This window comes from Lepisosteus platostomus, chromosome 3 (genome assembly GCF_059453375.1).
Source record: "Lepisosteus platostomus isolate fLepPlt1 chromosome 3, fLepPlt1.hap1, whole genome shotgun sequence".
Lineage (NCBI taxonomy): Eukaryota > Metazoa > Chordata > Actinopteri > Semionotiformes > Lepisosteidae > Lepisosteus > Lepisosteus platostomus.
Window position 1 is genome coordinate 54,225,600 of NC_142613.1, and position 24,368 is coordinate 54,249,967.

At 39.3% G+C, this 24,368-nt stretch overlaps 1 protein-coding gene across 4 annotated transcripts in view; it reads right to left on the minus strand.

The window, feature by feature from the left end:
• syt14a (synaptotagmin XIVa) overlaps positions 1-24,368 on the minus strand; it is a 112,755-nt gene that overhangs the window by 47,861 nt on the left and 40,526 nt on the right. For all 4 annotated transcript variants that reach the window (XM_088626091.1, XM_088626089.1, XM_088626090.1 and 1 more), the window contains exon 3: positions 460-612. In XM_088626091.1, the coding sequence (XP_088482217.1) occupies positions 460-612 (153 nt within the window). The remainder of the gene's footprint in view (positions 1-459; positions 613-24,368) is intronic.

Here is a 24,368-nt window from a genome sequence, read left to right on the forward strand (position 1 = left end):
CTTCTTTTCTATGGAATTTGCAGAAACCGCAAAAAATAGTAGTGAATTTAGTGTCTTTGAGGTGCTGTCTGGCATGAAAGCAAGAGTAAGAACAAAGCAGTTTTTGATTCTTTGATCCTGTAACCAAAAGACTAAACTTAACTTTCATCTATAGTTGCCACTGTCCAAGGACAATTGCCTATGATCACTTTTACCTACAGTATATGCTTTTGTATCAAAGCTTCCTGCCTTATAATTCTAAATGAAACTTATCTGGCATAGTTGGCCTATGGCTAAAGTATTCTCCATGAAATCCACTTCTTTCAGCAGAGAACTGACTTTGAACTCAAATCTTCAGCTATGGCTACAAACATGGAGGTTCTTATAACAGTTTGTTTTACACAGGTGTTTTGGTGGGGCGAACCAGAAAAAATCACAATGTCTCCCAGTGTTCCTTAAACCGAACAGAATTTATCTTACCTTGTAAATCCTTGTTCTTCCTGTACTCGTCTAGGCATGACAGTTCCCCCACACTCTCAAAGCACAGTTTGTTGTTGAGGTATAAAAAAAGGAGAATCATCAGGACGATGAAAACCCCAACAGCCGACAGGAACCCTAGCGCCTCTGGAGACACTGTGAGGACAGCAGAGAGGAAGGAGATGGTGAGCACTTTAGACTTCTCAGCCCACCACATACCAATTCCAGCACAACCAAAGGTGCCAAATGAACCAGTTAATTGATTCAGTCTGGCATGTGTAAAATATGTGGAAGTCCTGGAAAGGTGTTAATTTTACTCCTTTTGCCCAGTCTATGGCAGACCTTAGACCATGTGGTCAATAAAACAACCTTTTAACAAGAGGGAGAACCGAAGCTTGGAAGAGGTCATTAAACATGGATGGGAGCAGGTAGCGGCCAAATTGCTACAGATTTTCCCCCAGGATTTCTCTGTACTTTGCTCCATCTATTTTCCCTTCAATCTTCACAAGTCTTCCAGGCCCTGAGGCAGCGAAGCTTCACCATAGCATGATACTGCCACCACCAGGCTTCACAGTAGGGATGGTGATCTCAGGACAATGTTCACTGTTATGCTTACGCCAAACATAGCGCTTACCATTTAATCCAAAAAGGTCCCATTTGGTCTCGTCAGACCATAGAACCTTCTTCCATTTCAGCTCAGAGTCTCCCACATGCCTTCTGAAAAAGTGTAGTCGAGATTTGATGTTAGTTTTCTCTCCTATGAAGCCCAGATTTGTGAAGCTCCCAGGCACTTGTCATATGTTTCTCCCATTTCAGCCATGAAAGTCTGTTATTCCTTTACAGTTCTCACAGGCCTCTTGGTGGCCTCCCTTACTAGTGCACTTCATGCCTGGAAACTCAGTTTTTGAGGACACCCAGTGTTTCACAGTTCACAGATGTGCCTTATTTTCTTGGGGGATATGCAATGCCTTGAGAATGTCCTTATATCCTTCGCCCAATAGGTACTTTTCAATACTCCTATCCCAGATTTACTTTGAAAGTTCCCTTGTCTTCATGATGTAGTTTTTGTTGGGATCAACTGTGAGCCCTCCCAGAGATAGCTATATTTATCCTGAACTCATGTGAAATACCCTAATTGCACAGAGATGGACCAGAGCCTATGACATAGTAAAGGGGATTAATATTTATGCAATCACTTTTTTTCTGTTTTATATTTATAATTAATATAGCACTTTCCATAGAATTTTGTCTTCACGTTGACATTATACAGTGTTCTGTGTCAATTACTGTCAAGAAATCCCACCTAAATACATTGTAAGTCTATATTGTAAAACAGTAAAATGTGAAAAAGTCCAAGGCGGGTGAATAGTTGTGATAGCCAATATAGCAACCTGGTTAAGTATTGCAGGCAGCAATAATTAACTCAGGAAGAAGTGTAATTTGAAGGTTAAAGATGAGCTTAGGTTTTATTTGTTTTGAACATTATTTTTCTTTCACTTTAAAAATATAAGAAGCACCATTTTTACTTAGCGTGCCTATCTTCCCTGAGACTGTTACTGCACCCTGTCCCCATCTTTCCTATATACTGCTTATATGCAGTTATCTATGTTATATATATATATGTTATTGAAACAGTAACTGAGTGCTTCAGAGAACCCTAGAAGACCATGCGATCCTGAACTGAATCTGACAGCTGTGTTTGACAGAAGATGGTTAAATCACCTTGTTAAGCATTTCCTCTACTGCTCAAGATGTCTTTCTGAACCCACCAGGCATAACATTTATCCCAACTCCTATCCTGTATGGATTCTATTCAATTGCATAGCATTTAAGAAATTACATGACTGGTAAAACAAATAAAATAGTTTTTACTTTTCTAATTTGTCTAGTCTAGGAATTCTCTAAAATAAAGTATTAATGTCAGGATGCAAGCAAAAAAAACATTTCTTATACAATAATCCCAGTTCGTATATTATTTTGACAGCACCATGAATTAGCAAGGTCCTTAAATGCAATTCTTGTGTCATCAGAAGACACCTGCCCTGGGGAAGAGGAAAAGACACAATTTATATTACATATTGAAAATCCTGACTTTGAGTTTTGTTTCCTAATAAAAAGTATTAGCAGTAGCTTGTTAGAGGATCACAGAGGCACAATTCCTCTAGCTCTTTAAGTCCATGACCTTGAAATCCCTTTCTGAACTTCTGTCATACCAGAGGTAACATCCGAACACTGGATTGAGCCGGCTGTGGTGGTGAAAGTAGCTCTGAGGTCAAAAGGTTTAAACAGCAACTCAGCCCTAGGCTCTCTGTCTCCCAAAGAGCTGCTTTATCTCTTACTTCTCCTTTCAGCTTGATTGGGAAGATTAATAATGGAACTAATGGGACTGATACTGCTACACCACATGAGACACCCTTTCCTCTCCACGGACTCCCAGTGTCTGATGACAGTGGGCGTAGTGAAAAGAAGGGGGTTGATATGAGCATCTCCCTCTAGGATTGGGACCTGGGGCTCGTCAGAGGTCGATAGCAATGGACAGGGACCCGGATGCAGCATGGGGCCGGGAAATCTTGACTCAGTGGTATCCATTTGCATCCCGGCAGGTGCTCCTCTCTCTCTCAGACCCCCCCTCTCTGGCTCTTAATGAAAGCAGGAACAAGACAAAAGGTCACCCCGCCACATGTTCCTAGGGGCAAAATTGATTGCCTCTTCGGTCTTCCACTGCCACTCCAGCACTTTCCAAATCCCCTGGCATGACGGAAATGAAACTAGGCCTTCCTGATTTTGTAGGGGGAGCTAATCCTGTTTAGAGGGTGGAGTGGTGGCTCTGTGGCTAAAGATCTGTGCCTGTGACTGGAAGGTTGTTGGTTCAAATCCTGCAGCCAGCAGAGGAATTTGACTCCATTGGGCCCCTGAGCAAGGCCCTTAACCCCAGCTGCTCCAGGGGCGCCATATACTGTAAATGTATGCTCTGTGCTCTCCTCTGAATCAAAGAATGTAAGAACAAAAGGATGCCTGGAAGGAGCTATATTCAACAATAACAACTGTTTCAGAACTGAATGGTCCATAGAGATCATAGTGTTCTGATGAGGAAATATGCTGCTTTGCAATGTTAGATTGAACAAGTTTAATTGAACATAAGATCCTTTGTGTGGACAAAATATGCCATTCAATGGTTTGCCAAAGACAAAGTGGGCACAATGGGGTCAGTCAAAGAAATGCTGCAGGTGCTAGAACCTAAATGTATAGTATTTTTTAACAATATAATATAATAATGCATATTATAATGCAATAAGACAATATAAATTCTGTTATTCATCTAGATTATAGCATCACCAATCCAGGGTAGTGTTTAGATTAACTGATCATCCATCCATTTTTTAATCACTTCACCCAGTACAGGGTGGCATGGGAGCCGAAGCCCATCACAGCGAGCAATGGGCACGAGGCAGGGTACCCCTGAACTGGACACCCATCCACTCATACAAGGGCCATTTTTCCCAGAAGCCAATTAACCTGCCAGTAAGCTTCTGGACTGTTGGAGGAAACCCTCGCAAACACAAGGAGACCACATGAACTCCCCACAGACAGCACCCCAGGAATCAAACCCTGGCCCCAGTGCTATCAGGTAGCAATGCTAAACACCATGCCACCATGCTGCTCTATTAGCTGATCATTGTCAAGGTAAATCTTTAGGTTATACAGTGTATAACAAACTTCTATAGTAATTCATTTTGGCACATTATTAAAGTATATGAAATTGCCATGTCTCTACTACACTTCTGGTTTGACCAGAAAAGTAATGAAAATCCACCCAAAACATGATTTTTTCTTTTGCCACAGAACCATTAACACTATGGTGCTCATACAAGTAACTGCTATTTCAGCATCTTTTGTGAAAGAGTTTTAGCATGATGGTAGACACAGTGACACCACAGCTAAACAGACGTGAAGCCAAGCCCAGACTGATTGCAACTATAGAACGCTCAGCTGCTCTGCCTTACGTGTCCTGTGTAACGTATATCATAACTGCCATCTGGGTTAGAATCTGTTTTTATAGCATTGAAACGTCATCTCCATCCCAATTTTTCTGGCAGGCTCAAGCAGCTTCTGAAGTGTCTCTCATTAAAAAGAAGGGGATATTTCAAAAGTGAATGAAACAAAGAAAAAGAAAGACGATTCTGACCTGGGAAGTGAGACGTGTACAGTAGACTGTACAGTGCTATCATACATCAGCAGACTACACACTGTAAGCAGGGGTGAGTGTCTGGGTCGAGGCTGATGATTGTGAAGAGGGGTTACGGGCAGGTCACTACAAACCATAAGTAAGTATACATGTACAGTATACATTGTATACTTAATGTATACATTTCTCGAAACTTGCTGGCAATGCTGCCCCTTTGGTGATAGGAAAAATAATACTTCTGAGGTGCTCACTTTTTCATGTTACTTAATAACTTAATGACTGCGGCTAATATTGTATTTTTATAGCGTTTTTCATTCCAAAGCACTTTATGTCTGGGGGGGAGGTGCACTTCATCCCTCCTGAAGTATAGCACCCATCTGGGACACATCCTGCTCCTGCATCCCCAGATCAGGGGGATGGATGAGAAAGTTTTTCAGCAACTGGATTAAGGGGAAATTTCAGGGAAGAAAGATTGTTGAAGCCCATAATAGCACCATGAATAGTGCCATGAGTTCTTTTGATTGTCAGGGTTTAAGCCCTCTTCAGAAGGACAGTACCTCCGACAGCATATGCTCCTGGTCTCCATACTGGGGCATCAGTTTGTACATTTTGTTTAAGAGAAAAGTGCCACCTGCTGGTCAACACCACTTCCAACAATCAGGGTAGAAGATGAACTGAATTTCTCACTAGTTCAGGTGGGTAGCTACCTCAGCATGCGTAGGTTGCAAAGGAACAAGTAATAGGCTTATTCCATGCTGAAAAAAAGGAAGAAAGAAAACACAACGTTTCGGCCGTGGAGCCTTCTTCAGGTTCTCAATTTCTTCAGGTTCTTCAATTTCTCACTGCCTATTTATCTGATCCCTGGTCAACATGGATTGTTTCAATAAATAGATTCTCCACAGATAGAAGTCATTGCAGAAAGAGAGAAGCAGAGATATAAGGAATGGATTAGGTTTACTGTATTCTTTTTGTTTAAATAGTTTCTGAGTTCATATACTGTACTTTATTCTCAAAAACACAATTGTGATGCTAAGTGTACTGGAATCTTGGCATTAGTCTTTTGATAAGGATCTTGATTTAGAATTATATTGTACATTACTTCCAAAGGTCTGCAAGTGTTTCTTAACAAAGGATATCAGCCTCTTTAATCATTTCACTGTATATTTCTTAAATTGCCTTTATAATCCACCACATACTGTATAGCAATAGTAATCAATTTAGCTCTTCATCCCTTTTTATGTAATACCTTTGAACTATCTTAAAGTACCTGTTGTGATATTAATTTTCTTCAAATCAATATTTAATCTTCTATCTGCTGACTGAAATAACACATGGTTCCTCTACTTGAGAGGCATAATTTTAAATATACTCATTGCTAAAATCAATATTAACACAGAATACATACCGTTTAAGGTCTATAGCTTCCTCTACGCAGTAATTAATGATGAATAGAATTTATGCAAATGAGTTGTTTTCATTATTATTGGGATAAGTGATGGCTGTCTGGATCGACATATTTTCTGTTATCCATCTGTAGAAAATGGAGGGGTTTTAGACTTGTAATTAAGCTACCCGAGTATGTTATTGGAGCTATAAGACAGATATAGATATAAATTAACTTCTATGGACTAGAGCCCATAGAGTCGATCTGGACTGGAGTCTTTTACTCTGAGGTGCCCAGTATTCACTGTATTACTGCTCATCATCCTGTGTTCTGTCACTTCAATGCTTTTTAGACTACTTTAGAAAATTGACAGTTGTTCTCTTGTTACGATAGCAGCTTTGGTAATTAACTTGAGCAACTTCGGTCATAGGATGCCGACATTAGGCTTTTGCCATCTACACTCAACACAGCTTGAGATCCAGGTCTCCTGGGAGGTGATGCTTCCCTCTCACGTAGCCTGTGTTTTAGTTAGGAATGATCCTGCCTGTCTGACCCACACAGCTCGTCTTACTTTCCCGTACAAAGAAAGCCCAATTCAGAAAAAAAATAAAAGTAGTGCAAAAGCAGCAGTCTTTAAATTAGCAACCTGTTCTAAGTCTGCCAAATCAATGAAACACTCAGGGCATTCAACATTACATTTCACTCAGATTGCTTTGTAAACATATAGCTGATAAAATTGGGTCACTAAAGCCCTTTAAGAAGGTTCTTCTAAAGGTGATTATTACTACAAAAATGCACAGACACTCTTTTAAACTTTCCCAATCTTGTTTAGGAAAATCCCATGGAAAAGTTCAAATTTGCTAATACAGTATTGCAGCAGCAAAGCCTGCAGCATCCATCACTAAGGTTACTGCATCCATCGCTATGGAAATAGCATCCATCACTATGGAAACATGTTGCAATGTTTGTTTTCACCAGCTGTTGAAGAAGGAATGGAGAGAAACTCTTATCACTCAGAGGGCTGCAGATCTAACCAGAAAAGTAAAACAATTAGAACTAATACCCAAATATTTTTTATAAAAAAAATGTGCCATGTACAACAGCGGAAGTATTAAGAATCGCTTGATGAGGTTTCCACAATAGGGACAGTAGGGATCCATTTACAGTATACAGTATCATAGGAAAATCTTTCACTTCGTGAAAAGAACAAATGGGCATTGCAATAAACATAACAATGAACCTAACAAAAGTTTGAAAAACACTGAATTCAGTACACAGTAAAAAAACAACAACATTTTGATATTTGATTTATATTTGTCTTGTACGATCTCATTCTCATTTTACAATAGTATTATCAAGCTCCCAAGGGTTTGACCCACTCAATAACGTGCTCAGTGAGGCAATTTTAAGAATCCACATGCCTAAACAGATGTTTTCACATCTGTCGTTGTAGGAATTAATCTCATTAGCAACAGTGACAAAAATTGGGATGAAAGACAAATATATAAATGGTTTTAATAAGAATTAAAGTCTCAACATAGCTCAGGGAGATCTGAAATGCATATATATATACACTTTTGTTTTCTACTCATGTTGTTGAAAGTGATTTTACATTTGCCAAGCACAATGTTTAAAGTAGCAATTTTAGTTGTTTGGTGAGTTTAGGAGACTGGTCATCTCAGTGGCTAATTTTTGTTTCCAAATACTAATGACACTGAGCAATTTTATCTCCTTAAGTAATAATAAGGAAGCTAACATCAAAACATTTCTCTACAGTTTATGCTCTTGAAGAATATGTGTTTCAGTCTCCAAACTTTAATTGGATTAATGATATAAAGTACGATCTACAATAATGGGTATACAACACTAAAATCATGATGAGACTGGGAAATCCTAGATTTATTCAAGGTCTAGTCTAATATTGTTGACTTTGAAAATTCAGATTTATATTCTGATGTTTTATTTTTTTCTTTGCGAAAGATAATTAATAAAATAAGGAAAAAGTCTGGCTTGCATCATGTTTTCAGATACATACTCTACTGTATCTGTATTTCTACTATGTTTTACTGTGCGTATATCTCTACGATAACACAGGCTGATGCATTATGAAACAAAGACGCAATGTCATATCCAAGACAATATCGAGGTTTTCCAAAACCTACCCCTCCCCTATGTAATATCCATCCTGAAAACCACACATGCTGTCTGACCTCACTGCCCACCTAATGAGTCTGACAACACCTTGCAAAGCACAGCACTGTATGTTGTTGAAAAAAACCAACTGCTGAGTGGAACCTGAACAAGCCCACTGGCATTACAAACAAGTAAGAAAGGGACATGGACCTTCTGCTGCAGCCTTGCTGAAGACACTTGAAGAGAACAACTTGAGGTTGCTTAGCACAGCAGGAAAGACAGACAAGAAAAATGCACAAGCTTACATTTATCGGCTCAACAACCGCCGCACAGGGTTTGCAGAGTTTCCCCCATCTCTCCGGTATTCCACACCAAAAGCTACACTCCCAGAAACAGCAAGCTCTTTCTGCCAAACTACAGGTCTTTGACTATTCCACTGGAGGTCTGAGAGGACAGATGCACAGGCAAAAGCCTGGGTGCAGAGGATCAGCAGCTCTGTAGGTAACAGGAGACCCAACTCAACCAGAATCTGCATAGAGCTGGAGATCCAAGAGCCCGCCTTTGAGATCCCTGGTAATTTTGTTCCATTGCTGGAAATCATATTACCAGTGCACACACCCCTCCTGTATTGTGTAACACCATATGGCTATCCAATCTATATGTCAGCACTGTCTTAATTATTCAGAGGTTCATGCAACACTATCCCATTCATACACAAATGAAGGCACCCTTGCAAGCTGATGTTGCAGAAATATGCTCTGTGTTCCGCATCGGCATGTATTGTATCTGGCTTGTGGTTGTAAGGCAGATTCATTTTACATGGTGCTGTTTGAATTCAAGACAAAAAGCAAACAATAAAACAACAGATTTTAGTTTGGTGTGATGCTAACATTTTATACCACTCATTATTGAAGTAATGAATTTTTCAAAGGATTGATATTTTTAGCCACCAATTCTATTTGCATGATCAGGAGCCAGATGTTGAACAGCTGGTAATGCGAGTCGACTATACAGCCATTGACATTCTACTGTCGCTGACCCTTCACCCTCTAGTAATGTGTGATGTCTGCTTTTTCCACAAACTGTATGCGAGTTAAACTGTTGGCATCCCCACCGAGACATGTTTAACTACACCTGAGGAAAAGCTCCTCCAGGTTAGGCAGACTGAAATATCTGGTCTCAGGTGCAGGAGGCTGTGTGTACTTGGTTGCTCAGGGACAATTAAAACCTGAACAGAGCAGACTGGACAGGCTGTGAGGCAGAAGGGCAGGGAGTCTGTATCAATACATCCAGAACCTCAGAGAGTATAATCAGAGTGACTGTTTGGTTTGAAAGGGTGTTTCGTACTTTTGAAGGCAAGTGCCAGGTAAGACATTTCCAGGATTAAAATCACTGCTTCATTAAACAGACAAGGGGATACATGCAGCTCAGTTGTTCCTCTTCTTTGCCTCTAAGAGAGTGTCTGGGGTGAGTGTTCTGCACCACATTTGGTTCTTCCAGGCCATTACAGAAATTCAGTAATTGTACAAATGCTCCAATTTCTGTGTATTTCTGGGGGGAGGGAGTGGTGGGGTTCAATCCCTCCAGAGAATCACACCTGCATTGCTTTAAAAGGTACCAAAAAGAAGGCCCCAGTGGTTGTGTAATACATTCCCATCCCCAAACACAATGTTTTGGCCGTAGAGCCTTCTTCAGGTGTGTCAACACCTGACACACCTGAAGAAGGCTCCACAGCCGAAACGTTGTGTTTTCTCTCTTCTCTTTTCAGCATGCAATAAACCTATTACTTGTTCCTTTGCAATCTACACACACTGACACAGCTACCCACCTGAATGATTCAAATTCAGTGCTATTACAGTATCTCTGAGAGCAGACTGAGATAATCTGCATGATCAGCTTTCATAAAACATATTTCATATAATGAAGTAGTTCAGGTGGGTAGCTGCGTCAGCATGCGTAGGCTGCAAAGGAACCAGTAAAGGTTTATTCCCTGCTGAAAAGAGAAGAAAGGAAACACAATGTTTCGGCTGTGGAGCCTTCTTCAGGTGTAAGTTTAAGTGAGGAAACCAAAGTGAGAATTCTCAGAAACATCCACAGATTATGGTGTGCATGCTGACAAACAGATAAACAAAACAAAAAAGCAACAAATTAAATATACATCAGCAAACAGTATTTTAACTAAATGAATGCATGCATGGCTTATCTTTAGTCTTTAAAAATGTAGTTAAGATATTTCTCATTGTGCCTGACTAATGTTACTCTTTGACTCATTGTATACAGTACATGCAACTCTACTGTTCAAATGGCTGGGTTACTACATTTCTTATATTACTATCAGAATGGAATTGATTAGGTGCCACATACAGTACCACTCTAATGACTGTACTGACTGTGAGTCCACCAGCCTGCTGAACTCAGCTCAGACTGGAAGCATCATACAATTTTGAAACGAGCAAATAAAAGTAAAATAGGTTTTGTTCACTAACCTAGTTTATAAGGATAACCCTTAATATGTACCATAAATTACCCATACAGTATATGCCAGAAGGGCTATCATGTTGGGAACTAGAACTACAAGAAAATGCTTTAGTAGGAGCTTGTTGCATAATTGGAGCAATTGGCTGTTCAGAAAAATCAGCTTATATATTCATTCCAATCAGCAGTTTAATCATGCCAACATCTCAGAGTGAAGGCAGGAGAAATGAGATGAAAAAAGAGGCTTGACATTTACTATACCATACCACAAATCATTTAAAACCCTTTAACAAGCAATTAGCATTCTTGAGAGCTAAATAGGCCCAGAAACAGATTAATAATCATCAACTCTATAAACAAATATAAGAAAAGCTTTTCATTTCCAGCATAGCAACTCAATAACACATCTGTTTGGAATGATACAGGAAGTTATTAAATCCAAGATTTTCATCTTTGATAAAGTAATAGGAAAGACACGGAGGACAGGCAATAAAGCATGGTTTCATTAATATGGAACTTAATCACATAAAAAAGAAACGAGATTTCTATTTTTTATTGTAAAAATGAAGCTTTGTTGAATGAACGTATTAATGGTTTGAATTGAAATTCAATTTTCAAATATATTTATTCACATTACAATGAACAAAAGTCCTCCTGGATCAAACATTGTTTTGTGCACTGGAGTCTCTGAATCTTGAGCATGGAATCTTGAACATGGTACTGTACTGTATATGGTGTGTGTTTCCCAGTGATAAGACCTTTTCACTACTTACTGCATCAAAGCTATATGACAATGAGCTCTTTCTCCCTTCAAGCACTGTAAATCTATTAAAAATCCAATATCAAACAGAAAATAATATATATTGCCACAAATGAACAGTATAAATCTAAACTGGCCACATACAGTAAACAGGAAATAATATAATACCATCATGATAAACACAAATACACTACTGTATTGGCATATAGTAAATGACGTGTGTTGTGAATGTTTGCAACAGAGGCCCTAGTGGTCAATCTCAACAGTGGACCAGAGTATAATGAGTGCCTCGGTGCCTGACCTCTCAACCCTGAAGCTCATGCCAATGAGTGCCTTTTGTTTGTGGGTGCTGCCAAAGTTTCGGTGGCAAAACAACAAACTTCAATCTTGAAAAGCTGCTGTGACACAGTGTTTGATGGAAGTGGGGGTTGGAACCTTGGCCTTTTCACTTGGATGAAACAGACATGGGCTCCCAGAGACGTCTGGCTGTTCAACAACCTCAGGGATTCAAGAGCAAACGTTTCATATCCACAGATGCACCTGGGAGTGTAATTTACAAGGAGCTTAAATGCTGTAGTAAAGCTACATTGACGTTTTCATCTTTAATCGATTCATTACAATACTTTTTTACAGTGAGGCTTCTTTAAAAATGAGAGATTGGCTTCTCTCTCTCCCACTTGTTTAAATCAATTCACCTGCTCATCTGTGATCCCACATTACTTAAAATAGGTCTCACTTTCCTTTGGGAAGAGAATGGAGAGAGAATCTGCAGGTGTTGGGTTAATCGTTAGAGGGTTTAATTTGCTTTCTGCTGAAGATGGCTAGTAGAATTCTTTGTAATGTCTAGCTCATGTTGAACTACAATACGAATGTTTTACTGCTTTTATTTACTTATTTAGAGTGTGTTGACTCCTGGTTTGGATCTAGAGCTAGTTCAACTGAATAAGAAACAGTCAGGGACTGAACCTGAACACGCTTGACCGTTAGTGGACATCCTTCAGATCCACACCTGACCATCAGCGGACTGATGTTCACTGCAGCTAGAAGCTTACTCTACAAGCTAACTCTAATATCCAGCCACAGTCTACTGCAGTGCTACTGTAAGTTCTGTTGTTAACAGTGTCCTGAAATGGAGTTCTAAAGTGATTCTTCACAGATTGTCCATATTCTTCTACAGGTTTTGGGAAAGGGTGTGTCTGGGCATGTTAGTATAGTCCATGTTCACCCGGAGCCATGGTTTTGTGAAAACAGATTGTACTTCCTGTGGCATTACACTCATTACATGCCTACACTCAGAGATCCAATGACTAGATAAAATGCCAACTGTCTCAAGAAAGTCCAACACCAGACTATGCTGGAAAGTAAAATGTTGGGAAATTCTCTTCCAAAATAAAATGAAATGGTCAGAAAGCACATTTGAGGTTAAGGGACGCACCTTGTACAATACAACTCAGAAATCTGCTACATTGCAGTAAGAAAACAATAAAATGAGATTAAAAGATTTTTTTTGTGTCCAGAAGAAACTGATTTAAACTTGATTCATTTGGGCAGCTTTTTCTCAAGCATGTCACTCAAGTCAGGGGTTCTGCTTAACATGAAAATCATACTATTGAATTAATAATACAGTTTTTTTCTATCAGTAGGGAAGCGTACTGGAAAAAAAACCTGATATGCCATTAATAATTCATATAGAGATATTGCATTGTTCCCAGACAGCACCCAAATATTGTAACTGTTTATTAAACAACAACTCTTCTATTTTAGTAAAATTATCTACATAGAAATCAATTTAATACTGAAATGAAATATTTACTGAAGAAGGATTCACAGCCGAAACATTGTGTTTGCTCTTCTCTTTTCAGCATGGAATAAGCCTGTTACTTGTTCCTTTGCAGACTACGCATGCTGACGCAGCTACCCACCTGATTTAATGAAGAATACTCCCATTGGAAAAAAAAAACATTCAAGTTGATTTTTTTAAAACAGTTTAAAACAGTTCAGAAATAAATTTAGGATTCTGGACTCATTAGGTTCAAAAGGTTGAGGGTTCAAATCCCAGGTGAGACATTGTTATTTTATCTTTGAATTTCTCTCATTAAGATGTTCCATAAGATGCATAATTGTATTGATAAGTAAAAATGTAGTACTCTTTGGATAGAAGTATTGGATAGACAGATAATAATTCTAAGAAACTAAAGAAATAAACAATTTTACTTTCATTAAAAGCATCAGTTTCTCACAATCACCTACAGTAACTCAGATATTTCCTCTCGGACATTTCTCCAATCTCTCAGTTTTCCTTTCACAATTTATTCACATTGACAGCCTCTAAGAGCTGCTGACATCTGAAAGCAGAGTGCTGTACAAAACATATACCCCACCTGCTTTTTACTGCAACACAGACAAGCACATGTGTCTTTAGAAAGGCATCTATTCTTGAGTAAAAAAATTCAAACATTTTTAGTATTGTACTTTTTAGTCTCCAACAGAGCAGGCTATGAGGAAACTGTTAAAAGTTTTCAAAATCCTGAAAATCCACAAAGTCATACCAGGGGTTCAAAACTTTAGAATCAATGCTAAAACATGAACCAGAGGGCACAAGTGGAAACTGTGTAAAAATGCATTTAAAACTGAGAATAGGAAGCACTTCTTTACAAAAAAGATATGAGAGTCTTGGACGAGCTACACAGCCATGTTGTTGAAGCTGATAACATGAATGGATGAGATCCTTGGACAACTAAATAAGCTAGATGGGCTGACTGACCTCCTCTCATGTGTTAACTGTTCTTATGTACCCAATATTGTTGGCAAATAGACACACACCCTGTTTTCGGTCTAACCGAGATAAATTCCTAATTTACACCTTTGTCTTTTGATCCTTGGTTCACTACTGGTCCTGAAGTAGTTTTCTGGGTTGGGTTTATTCCAGGTTTAAAACATCTGTATCATATCCCATACATATCAGATATCCCAAAATGCCTCAAGCAGGATTAGCAATAAACTTAATAGATTTTTAGATGGAAAGATTTGTATTTGTCCAATTTTGTCTAAATTAAAACACTGTATTCTTTGTTCTTCCTTAGTATGAGAACATGTCACATTTTCATGTCCACACTCTGCAATGAGAATATGTTTACTATATTTCAGTATGATGGATGAGGTAGCAGTAGATAAGGTGCTTTGACTAAGAATTATATTGTGCACTAGCAGCCTTCTAAGAAACATGATGGGATGAAACATAGTGACAGATTTGTTGAATAATAAGGTACAGTAAAACTTGGAAAAAAAGGAATCTATTGAATTATATAACTGGGTGCGTTTTTGTGTTTCATCTGGACAGCTCTGGATCTGCCAATTACTGTCCATTTGCTCCTTTCCAAAAAATAACATTGAGAAATTTATTATGAGTAACACATTCTTTATATTTGATCCCAAAGCCTTGCAAACTGAAAGGACAATGCGGCTCTTTGATAGAACAGTGTCTGTTACCTCAGTGACAGCTAGGATTAAGAAGTGATCTCTTAGAATGATATCACACCCACTTGGCATGAGTTCACTTGACTGAAGAACCATTCGTCTTGAACCTTTTGTTAATTTTAATTCATCTAAACAGTCTGCCCGAGGAAGTCGTACGACCTGTATGCAGGGAATGGCAAAGTAGAGATAAACTCACTACATCTTTTTTTCACATAGATGAACCTTTGACATATTTGTTACCACACAAAGGACTGTGGGAGTATGGAACAAGCTATCTATTTTTGTTACTGAAGCGGATACCCTGGATTCTTTCAAGAAACCGGCAGATAAGATCCTCCAATAAGGACAAGATCCAAAGATCTCTTCCAGACATGTCTTGAAAGATGTCTGGGTATTGGTTTCTACAGCACGGTGGGGTAGCTTGTTCCAGACTTTCTTAACCCTCTGTGTGTAGAAGTGCCGCACTGTCCAGAAATGTGAGTTTTTGGTTGCTACTGTGTTGTCTCTTAAGGTCTTTATTTCTACTGTACACATTTATCATCTTTCAAATGTTAAGCACCATAAAATAACTACTATACCTACTTGCTTTTTGTGTATATACAGTACAAAATTATAACTGAAGTAACTGAATGTTTAATAGCATCAATTATGGTGACATTTATTTGACTTGTTCTATTGTTTAATCAAAATTGCAAAATTGTTGTTAAAGTCCAATTGTTGTTAAGGTTTTTAGGAGTGTGGAGCACAAAGTAGGAGAGCAGAAACAGGAGAGGACAAATGACAGAGGCTGTGAGAATAGGTAGGGGGAGGTGAGAAAAGGGGTTTGAAGAGATGAATTCCAGGGAAAGTGTGAGAAGCAGAAATCTGGAAATGGACAGAGAAATAGATCTATCTGTTATTGAGTGTTGGAGGAATGTGTGAATCATGTTGAATGCTAATTTAGACTGTTATTTTTCTTCTGTAGGAGTCTTTGAATCTCTGTGAAAGGACACAGGCAAAAGGGCTAGTGCCCAGTGGACTTCATGCTTATCCATTAATCTTCCCTTTTCCTAGTGCAATGTAAATGCCATTAATGAGAAGACAGGTTTAGTGTTTGAGGGAGAATCAGAGCAGTGTGGATCAAAGACCTTACAAAGCCTTGTCGCAGTGTTACAGTCTTGTTTCTTTTGCAGTTCACATGCTGACAGAGGCAGCTCCCCACTCTAACATCTTCAAACTACATTCAATTGTGTTCCTTGATTGAAGGAGTACTCCAAATACTATATAGAGCCATCATTATTGAAAAGGTACTCGGAGGGTAAGCATGCAAACTTAGAAATACAGCTGGAAAGTGTCACATGTCAGAAGGCGATGTTCATTAGCAGCGTGACACAAAACCATGTGAAAAGGCTCTGAAATGCTTCCTGTTTGAAATGCAAAATGCAAGAAAGCGCTTTAGTTCTTTAATTATTTCTGAACATTTTAAAAGGCTCTAACACTTAAGAAGATAAAAACATAAGAGCAGATACATGAAAGGAGGTCATTCGGCCCATTTCTCCTGATTGGTAGTTATCCAACAGTAGGCTTATGTGATACGTACAGTATAGTACACATCACTTTGAATGATCAATTTGCTGGATAGGAAAACAGGCACCAGCAAATGTACAGGGCAATTGGATTTTTTAGGAAATGGTTTGAGTGGTATTTTGGGGTCCCAAAGTGTCTTAGATTAAAAAAGGTTATTTACAAAACAGAAATTTGGCTATTCTGGCATTAATCTTAACAGGGATAATAATCTATAGAAACAATATGACAAAGGGAGTTCTTGAGCTGAGACCTAGGGATAGGAGGGATACAGCTTTGAAAAGCTCCTACATTATGTGAGCTTTACACCTTGGGTTGTCAGAGCATGGAGTTTTGGCCCATGGACATTTAATGTGTCTACAGGTCCTGCAATAAGCACTTTGTGCTCTGCTCCACATTCCTAATGTGGAATTAATCTCTCTATGTTCCACTGCAGCCTGCACTCTAACATGGCTCCCTGCTCTAATTTATGTACAGTATTTTTGTACAGTATGTGCATAATTGTTGTGTTTGGCAAACACTTCCTCTCCCTTTCATGGGCTGCATTTATGGGGCACTGAGGCAATGCGAAGTCTCAGAACAATTTATTTGGCAGTTAATAGCAGCCAGGACTCATTCTACAGCTAGCTGAAACAGCTCTGGCTATGAATTAAGCTAAAGCAAATGACCTCTTAGGTCCCAGTGCAATTAACTAATCCCCTTGGCACAGAACACGGAAACGGTTACATTCTCAAACAACAACAAGGGGGCGTGGTGCAAAAAGCAAGAATAATCCTAACATCCCAGTCTTTCCTAGCTAAGAGGTCCCATTGGAAATCACACACTCTGCTTGCTCTGGGGCTTGCCTGCATCCATAGGCGCTTTGGCTTGGCTACAGTCTGTTAGGAGCCCCCAGGCAGGCAAGCTGTTCAAACTGGCTCAGTAAATGATGGGAGCTGGGGTGAAGAGCACGTGCAGCTCTGCTGCGATACAAATGGGATCAGCCGTGAGGTGAATGAAGGGACTCTGGGGGAGCTGCCAGTCTGCCTGCACTGGGCGGGAGTCTCTCTCAAAAGTGGCTGAGGGGAATCACCTCAACTCAGTGTGTCTGCTGTTTATGGCAAAGCACTGTTTCAAATTTTTCATCAAACAGGAGAATATCAAGTTCTGAAAGTTATAGTTGTAGCAGAGGCTGTAATATAGTAAGAATCCTGGTTTGACTGCAAATCGTGATATGAAAAATTTGAATTACGTTAAATGGGAAAGTCCTTTTGCGATACGGGTTTCAGAAATAATTAAAATACTTGGCAAGACAGTTACTTATTGTTTTATCTTATCTGGATAAGATAAAATTTTATCTGGATTTGTTGCCATGTTCATTTATTCCTCTTCTGTAGACAGAGTATTAAGGAAATTTCTCCATCCCCAAACATGCTCTGTCAAAACATCTGTTCTGTGTCTCAGAAGAAGTAATTCTTCTGAGACACGGTGCAGCAAAGCAGACTCAGGAGTCTGGTGAAATCAAAGCTTGCAAAACAGGACTGATGTAGAATAAAGATAGGTGTGCTCAATTTTCCACTGCATTGCAGACCCGTTTTTATCTACAGTATACCCAATATTATAGTAACACTTAAATTTGTCATAATTACAGAAGTGAACTGAGATATGTGATCTACAACCAACCATTATCAGAGCACCAATTATTCCTAGTAAGGTTTGTAACTACCTGGAACATAAGACACAAGGCCAGACTCTATCTAGGATGGGACATCAGTCATTCACAAGGCACACACACTAACACACAGAGACAACTTAGAGAGAACAATTAACCTAGAAAGTACATTTTTGAAAGATGGGTCTAAACTGGCACACCCTATTTAAACCCTGGAAAATATACAGACAGAACACACAGGCTCCACACAGAAAGTGCTCCAGTCTAGAATCAAACCCAATTTATATCCAATCTCACTCAGGCCTCATGTTTAGAATAATAGGTCACGTATCTGTACAGCAATCTGAAACTGAAAAGATAAACTAATATAAAATCCATGTGTTCTGCCCTGCTTCTATCAAATACTGCATGATTGCAAGAGGCCTTATACAGGGCAGTATGTTTACATGTAATTATTTTCCAAAAAGATTAGGTTACATAGTGCAGAAACACAACCCATCAGCTTTTCACCATTATATCTGGCCACTTCACAATCACTCCTTTAATTGCTTTCATGTTCGTTCTGTGCCTCTAATCCATCAAAGAGCTGAAAGTGTTGTTAATCATTAGGCTTGTCGGCTGGGGGCTTAATACTTAAGCTACTGTAATATGAATTCTAATGGCTAGAAAACTGTTTGTAATTCACATTCTCTTAACAATAAATGTCTTTCATCTATATATGAGTTTGTCAGATGTTTGTCATCAAGCAACAGTGTGTGTAGTCAATTTAGCAATTTTACACTGTAATTATTTCACACATGCACTGTAAAGAATTCATTGCTGCTTGTACAGTGTTCTCAGAACAACAATCAAGGACATTTTATAACCAGTATTTGGATTGGATGCAGCTTACATCTACTCAAAACACAAGCCCTCCAGCCTATTGTAATGCAAATCTCTGACATGGTCAATCCATTTCTAACCATTTAACAGCTCCCTTGGTTATAAATGTTGGAGATGAGTGCAATGAGAAATGGTCTGAAAGGCTTCGTGTGGGAAAGCCATTACTAAACAAGGTATTAGGCTTTGTTTTGTAATACTTTGTTCAAAAGTACTTCCTCATATAAAATCTAAAGGGTGATTTATTACAAACTACAGAATCTTTACCACAAAATTACCCTGTTCTTATACTCCCTTGACTGATTCCTATTGCCGTACACCTTGAGTCCTATAACTCTTTTTTGAGTCTTGCTTCAGACCCTCTGAACTGAAAATCACCCCAAAAAACATTCCACTAGAACAGCAGATGATTGCTCTTAGGCCCCCTTCCATTACTTTGAGCAAAATCTCTGCGTTATTCATTAAGGAAAACATATCAGGTCTTACAGTTTAAAGTGAGACTGACACAGGCACTCTCCAGGTCTCTCGGTGGAGCTCCCTAAACAAAACATGAGCAGCTGTCCTTTGGCATAGGAAGTCTGGGCTGAGGAAATGGGCTGAAGGTTACCAGCGATGGGTGGGAGGGGAGGAGTTGAATTGTGGGCCCAACCTGACTCAAGAATTCAAAGTCTTCAAAGGCCTTAACAAAGTCAACCAGTGGACTTCTTCAGAATGAATCAGTGAAACACCAACCCGAGGACACAAATGGAAACAACACTGCAACACTGCAAGTGCAAGTGCAATTAAAACCAAGATGTTGGGGCATGTCTTTACCCAAAGTGTCTGGGGAGTATAGAACAACCTGCCCAGTCATGCTGTTGAAGCTGATGCCATATTTCTTTCACGAAATGGGCCCATCTGTAATCTTTCTTATGTTCCTATGTACATGTACAGTTTGCACAACACAGACAAGCCACTGCATTTTCTGTCATACACAGAGGTATCTACTAGCTTGTGTTTTGTTCAGCTGATGTCTAAATGCATATGCCAGGTATGGCATCATTCATGTTATAGAATTTATCACGTCAATCAATTGCCATGTTTAATCAAAAAAGCTTGCTGCCTCGTTGCATGTCAAACAACACCAGCTGCTGTCCTGGAAATGAAACTGCTAACACTCTTATGGGACGTGAGTGCTGTCGTGCAGGTTATGCATTTTTAGTCTCTTAATTTGTTATATTGCTCTGCAAATGTTACTGTACATATCTGGTCCCAAGTTTGAATCCTTGTACCCTTGAGAAAAACATTTAGGCAATACAGCCAGCTTTATTAAATAAGTAAGTGTTTAAGCAACCTTGGATAAAAATGTCAGTCGAAAAGATTAATAATAAAAGACCACAATGTCCTTGACTGTTGAAATTGCCACCGCACTCTTGAACTCATTGGTGAAAGGTGGTTAGACATGCAGGAAGAGTTGACTGGCCTTTCAATCAGAGAAACAATAAGCAGGGAATGAGCTGCTGCTGCTCATTGTCTTGTGCTGATAATCCTGATAAGGAGGCACATGGCTGTTGGAATGTTTTTTTTTTTCCTAGGCCAGCTGTGGAATAGAGATTGGTATCCTAGCAACATCCAGCCTCAGTGTTGAGTTAGCTGTTTATTTATTTTTCAGGTGCAAATGAATTGGTTAGACGAATGGCGGGTGTACACACATGTTGTTTCCATCAGCCTGGCACTGTGAAAACAAGAACCAAAATACAAGAAGGGGCTCATTCAAGCTTCCAGATCAGTGGACGTGTAAGTGACAGAGTGAAAAAGAAGACAGCCTCATGTTTTCTGTGCAGAGACAGAGAGTATACAGTATTTAAGCATAGAGGCATAAAATTGTCTTTTGTTGTGATGGTCTTTCATTTGATTACATTTGGGGAGGATGAAGTCCTTTTTGAAAATATAAAAATGAACTGGTGTATGAGAGCCTTGTATCTATTACGTGACAAAAACCAAGTGAGAATCTGCAAACTTTCTTATATACTCAAACACCAAAATAAAGAAAGAGAAATCAACAAGCCCGCTCGTCTTTGGAGCAGCACTATTCTTTAAACAGGTGATGTGCACAGCAAGCGGGACCTACGAACAGCCTGCAGGGAAGCTGACGGCAGGCTTTTGTTTGCAGAGCCATGAAGAGCAATTGCAGTCATGGTCGTCTGCAAGGCCATTGTGCTCGCCGGCCACGTGTCTGATGAAATCAACATCAGAGAGCTTGTGTCCCAGAGACAGGTGAGACAGCAGTGGGCAGCACCTCTGTGCCTCCAGTCCTGGAGCGGGGTGACAAGGTGTGAAAACTCCTGCATTTCCATCACGTTTCTTTGCCAGCTCAAGCGCAATTTAAGCATTTAGAAGGGACAGTTACACCCGGAGCACTGGCCCAGTGGCTATGCTATTGAAAACTTCCTGCAGCCTTTCTTCTTAGACCCATGCACTGGTGGAATTAATTCGTTCCTTTAAATCCCATATGCTCCGATACGAGGTTTAAAGACCAAAAATGCAATTCAATCTCTGATTGGTAAAAATGCTTTTGAAATGCAAATCCACAATGTAAACATGCTATATTGAGCAAGTGGGTATTTTAATGTAATGTGTACAGTATATGCTGTTTGAGATATATAATGTACAGTACATCACCAGCAAAGCACAATGCATGTTGAAGAAGGTAGTGAGAAACTGTGCAAGTGTCAAGTGCACAGAAAATGACAGATTACTCTTGGGATGAATGCAGCTGCCAGTGTGTGTCTTCACTGTGTTAATGGCAACTAGTCAAAGAACAAAGAACTGATTTTAGCTCAAGACGTTTTCAAGCAAAGACAGAGTAATCAATAAAGAACATTCAATATCAGAAACAAACCACTATACAATATACTCCAAGAACAAAAACGTGAAAGTCACTTGCAGCAGTCTGGCATTTAGGAATTAATAAGAACCTCTTTTACTTGTTTCCTGCAGTAACCAGATGATTGATGTTCATCAGCAGCACTTACAGTGATGGAAATTGACCTTAGTAGGGTGACAATCACAATGGCAGGGTGAAACCTGTGCGAATGAAGTTTTAATGTCAAGCACTTGATATTCACAGCCATCCTGCCTCAGATCAAGGTAACCAGAGGGCAGAAAAGAAGCACTGAGAGACGCCTTTGTCCTACTAGTGCAGATTTTGGTGTCCTTCTTCCAGTATGGTAAGATATGAAAACAAGGAAGTCACAAGTCGCTTAAATTACAAACCTATTAAGCAGAGTAAATGAAAGATAACTATAGAAAATTAAAACATTAGATTAAGCCCCTTTGAATATCCAGGATTCACTTAGCATACATGATGAGCCACCTAACAATATGAAATGTTAAGATTGAAGAACCACAAAAAAAAAACATCTGTTGTACAGTATACAAGGCACAAAATTAGGAACTAGAAATTGTGCTTTCATTTTCAGCCAAAATGAAACCACATTTTGAGAATCAACTTAATGAGGCCCATGAAGTCTTTACTGTGGTGTCAAAGAATGCCCAGTGCTGCTACAACAATACATGAAAAATGGTTTTCATCGTATATAAATACACACCGTGATGAGTTTCTTCTCTATGCTTAAGCTGCAGCGGTGCTTAGTATTCACAGGACTCTCAGAGCCAACCATGCATGGTCAATTAGTAACATTTCAGTTCTCCTTTCAAGAGGCTCACTGTTTAAAAAGACAAGGGATCTTTCTCATTGCCCTGTCATGCCAGACCTCTTCGACTAAGGGCTACATCTATCATACACTAGGGTCATTAATTATACTGGAAATCAAGCATAATCAGGCCCTTTTTATAAGTATTGTGGCTGCATTCCTTTGATATTATGGGAGATTCACGGGAGCTTAAAAATGTGGAAAACCTGTAGCCACCTAAACGGGAGGTAGTACTGTAATTTTAAGGTAATATGTATCTACCTTAAATTAACTAATTTTGAGGTACTATCTGTGTTACAGAAGCAGGGCAATAAAGTACTTTAATAAATTGATCATAAAAATACTCCAGGGATATTAAGCATGAGCTGTTCTTATTAAAGTTTTCCTATTTCACAACAGACAGAAATAAACGTAGGTTATAGTCTTGCCTAATTAAATGACACAATGTCACTAGAATTGCACACAGAACTAAAATACTGACGGTAAAGCACAGGATCCAAGAACCATCTCAACATTGAAGAAATTAGATCAAATTCAAAGCATAGCAGTAGTTTAAGTCAGAAAATCTTATTTAATGGGCATAGAAGAGAGGTAAAAGTTTTAAATGAAAGAAGACATAGAATATGGGTAGTTTGTTCCACAATTTTTAATTAAATAAATTAACATGTCACTGTATGTTTGGTCAAGTACTCATCCTCTTTGACTGTGAAGAGAGGACACATTTGGGAACTTTGTGGAAGTTCACATAAAACCAAAAACAGGAGTCATGTCATTACCCAAAGCGTTGTTGGGGTGTACAACAAGCTATTCAACCATGTGGTTGATGTCACGCCCTCTGCAGCCAGAGGGCGCTTCTTCTCTGTCCTGTTTTCTGGTTCTCTACTGTCCTTCCAGTGTTTCTCTCTCTCTAGGGCTATATATTTCCGGGTCTTTCATTCTGTCTTGGCTCAGCATTGATGTTCGGATGTCCTGAAACCCACCTAGCACCAGGTTGCCCCATGTCCGCTACCTGAGGGCATAGGTTTCTATATGGCATTCCCTGAACAGCTGAGCCCGGGCTAACCCCCGTCTGGCCGCTACGCATAGGGTCTTCTCGCTCTCCTGTCATTCTACGGTTCGTCCTCTCCGACATCCGTGACAGTTGAAGCCAATAAATTGGTTCACAGGTCAAACCGCTGCTAACCACCAAACCAGTCAGAAGGGCCTCTCATTTTGAAATGTACCTCTATTTTCTTAAAAATCCCCATTTAAAATTTTATCCCCAAATATTGTTTTCTGGTCTGCAACACTAAAATTATAGCAAAATGTTGTGTCAAACTGATAATTCATTTCATACAATATATGAAGAATTTATTAGAACAAAATAAATAACTTAGGATAACATGGTGGCACAGCAGTTAGAATTGCAGCAGGGGCCCTGGATTCAGTTCCTGGGGTGCTATCGTCATGAAGTTTGCATGTTCTCCCCATATTCTCTAGGTGTTCTGGTTTCTTCACATAGTCCAAAGACATACTGGTAAATTAATTGGGTTCTGGGAGAATTGGCCCTGGTGTCTGGGATTGTATCTGTTACTTGCCAGGACAGGCTTTGGCTTCCCTGTCACCCTGTATAGGATTACATGGTTAGAAAAGTTATGGATGGATAAATAACTCAATGATAGTACTTTCTGCTTTAAATATATAAAATGTATTAATGCATGTGTAGGGTG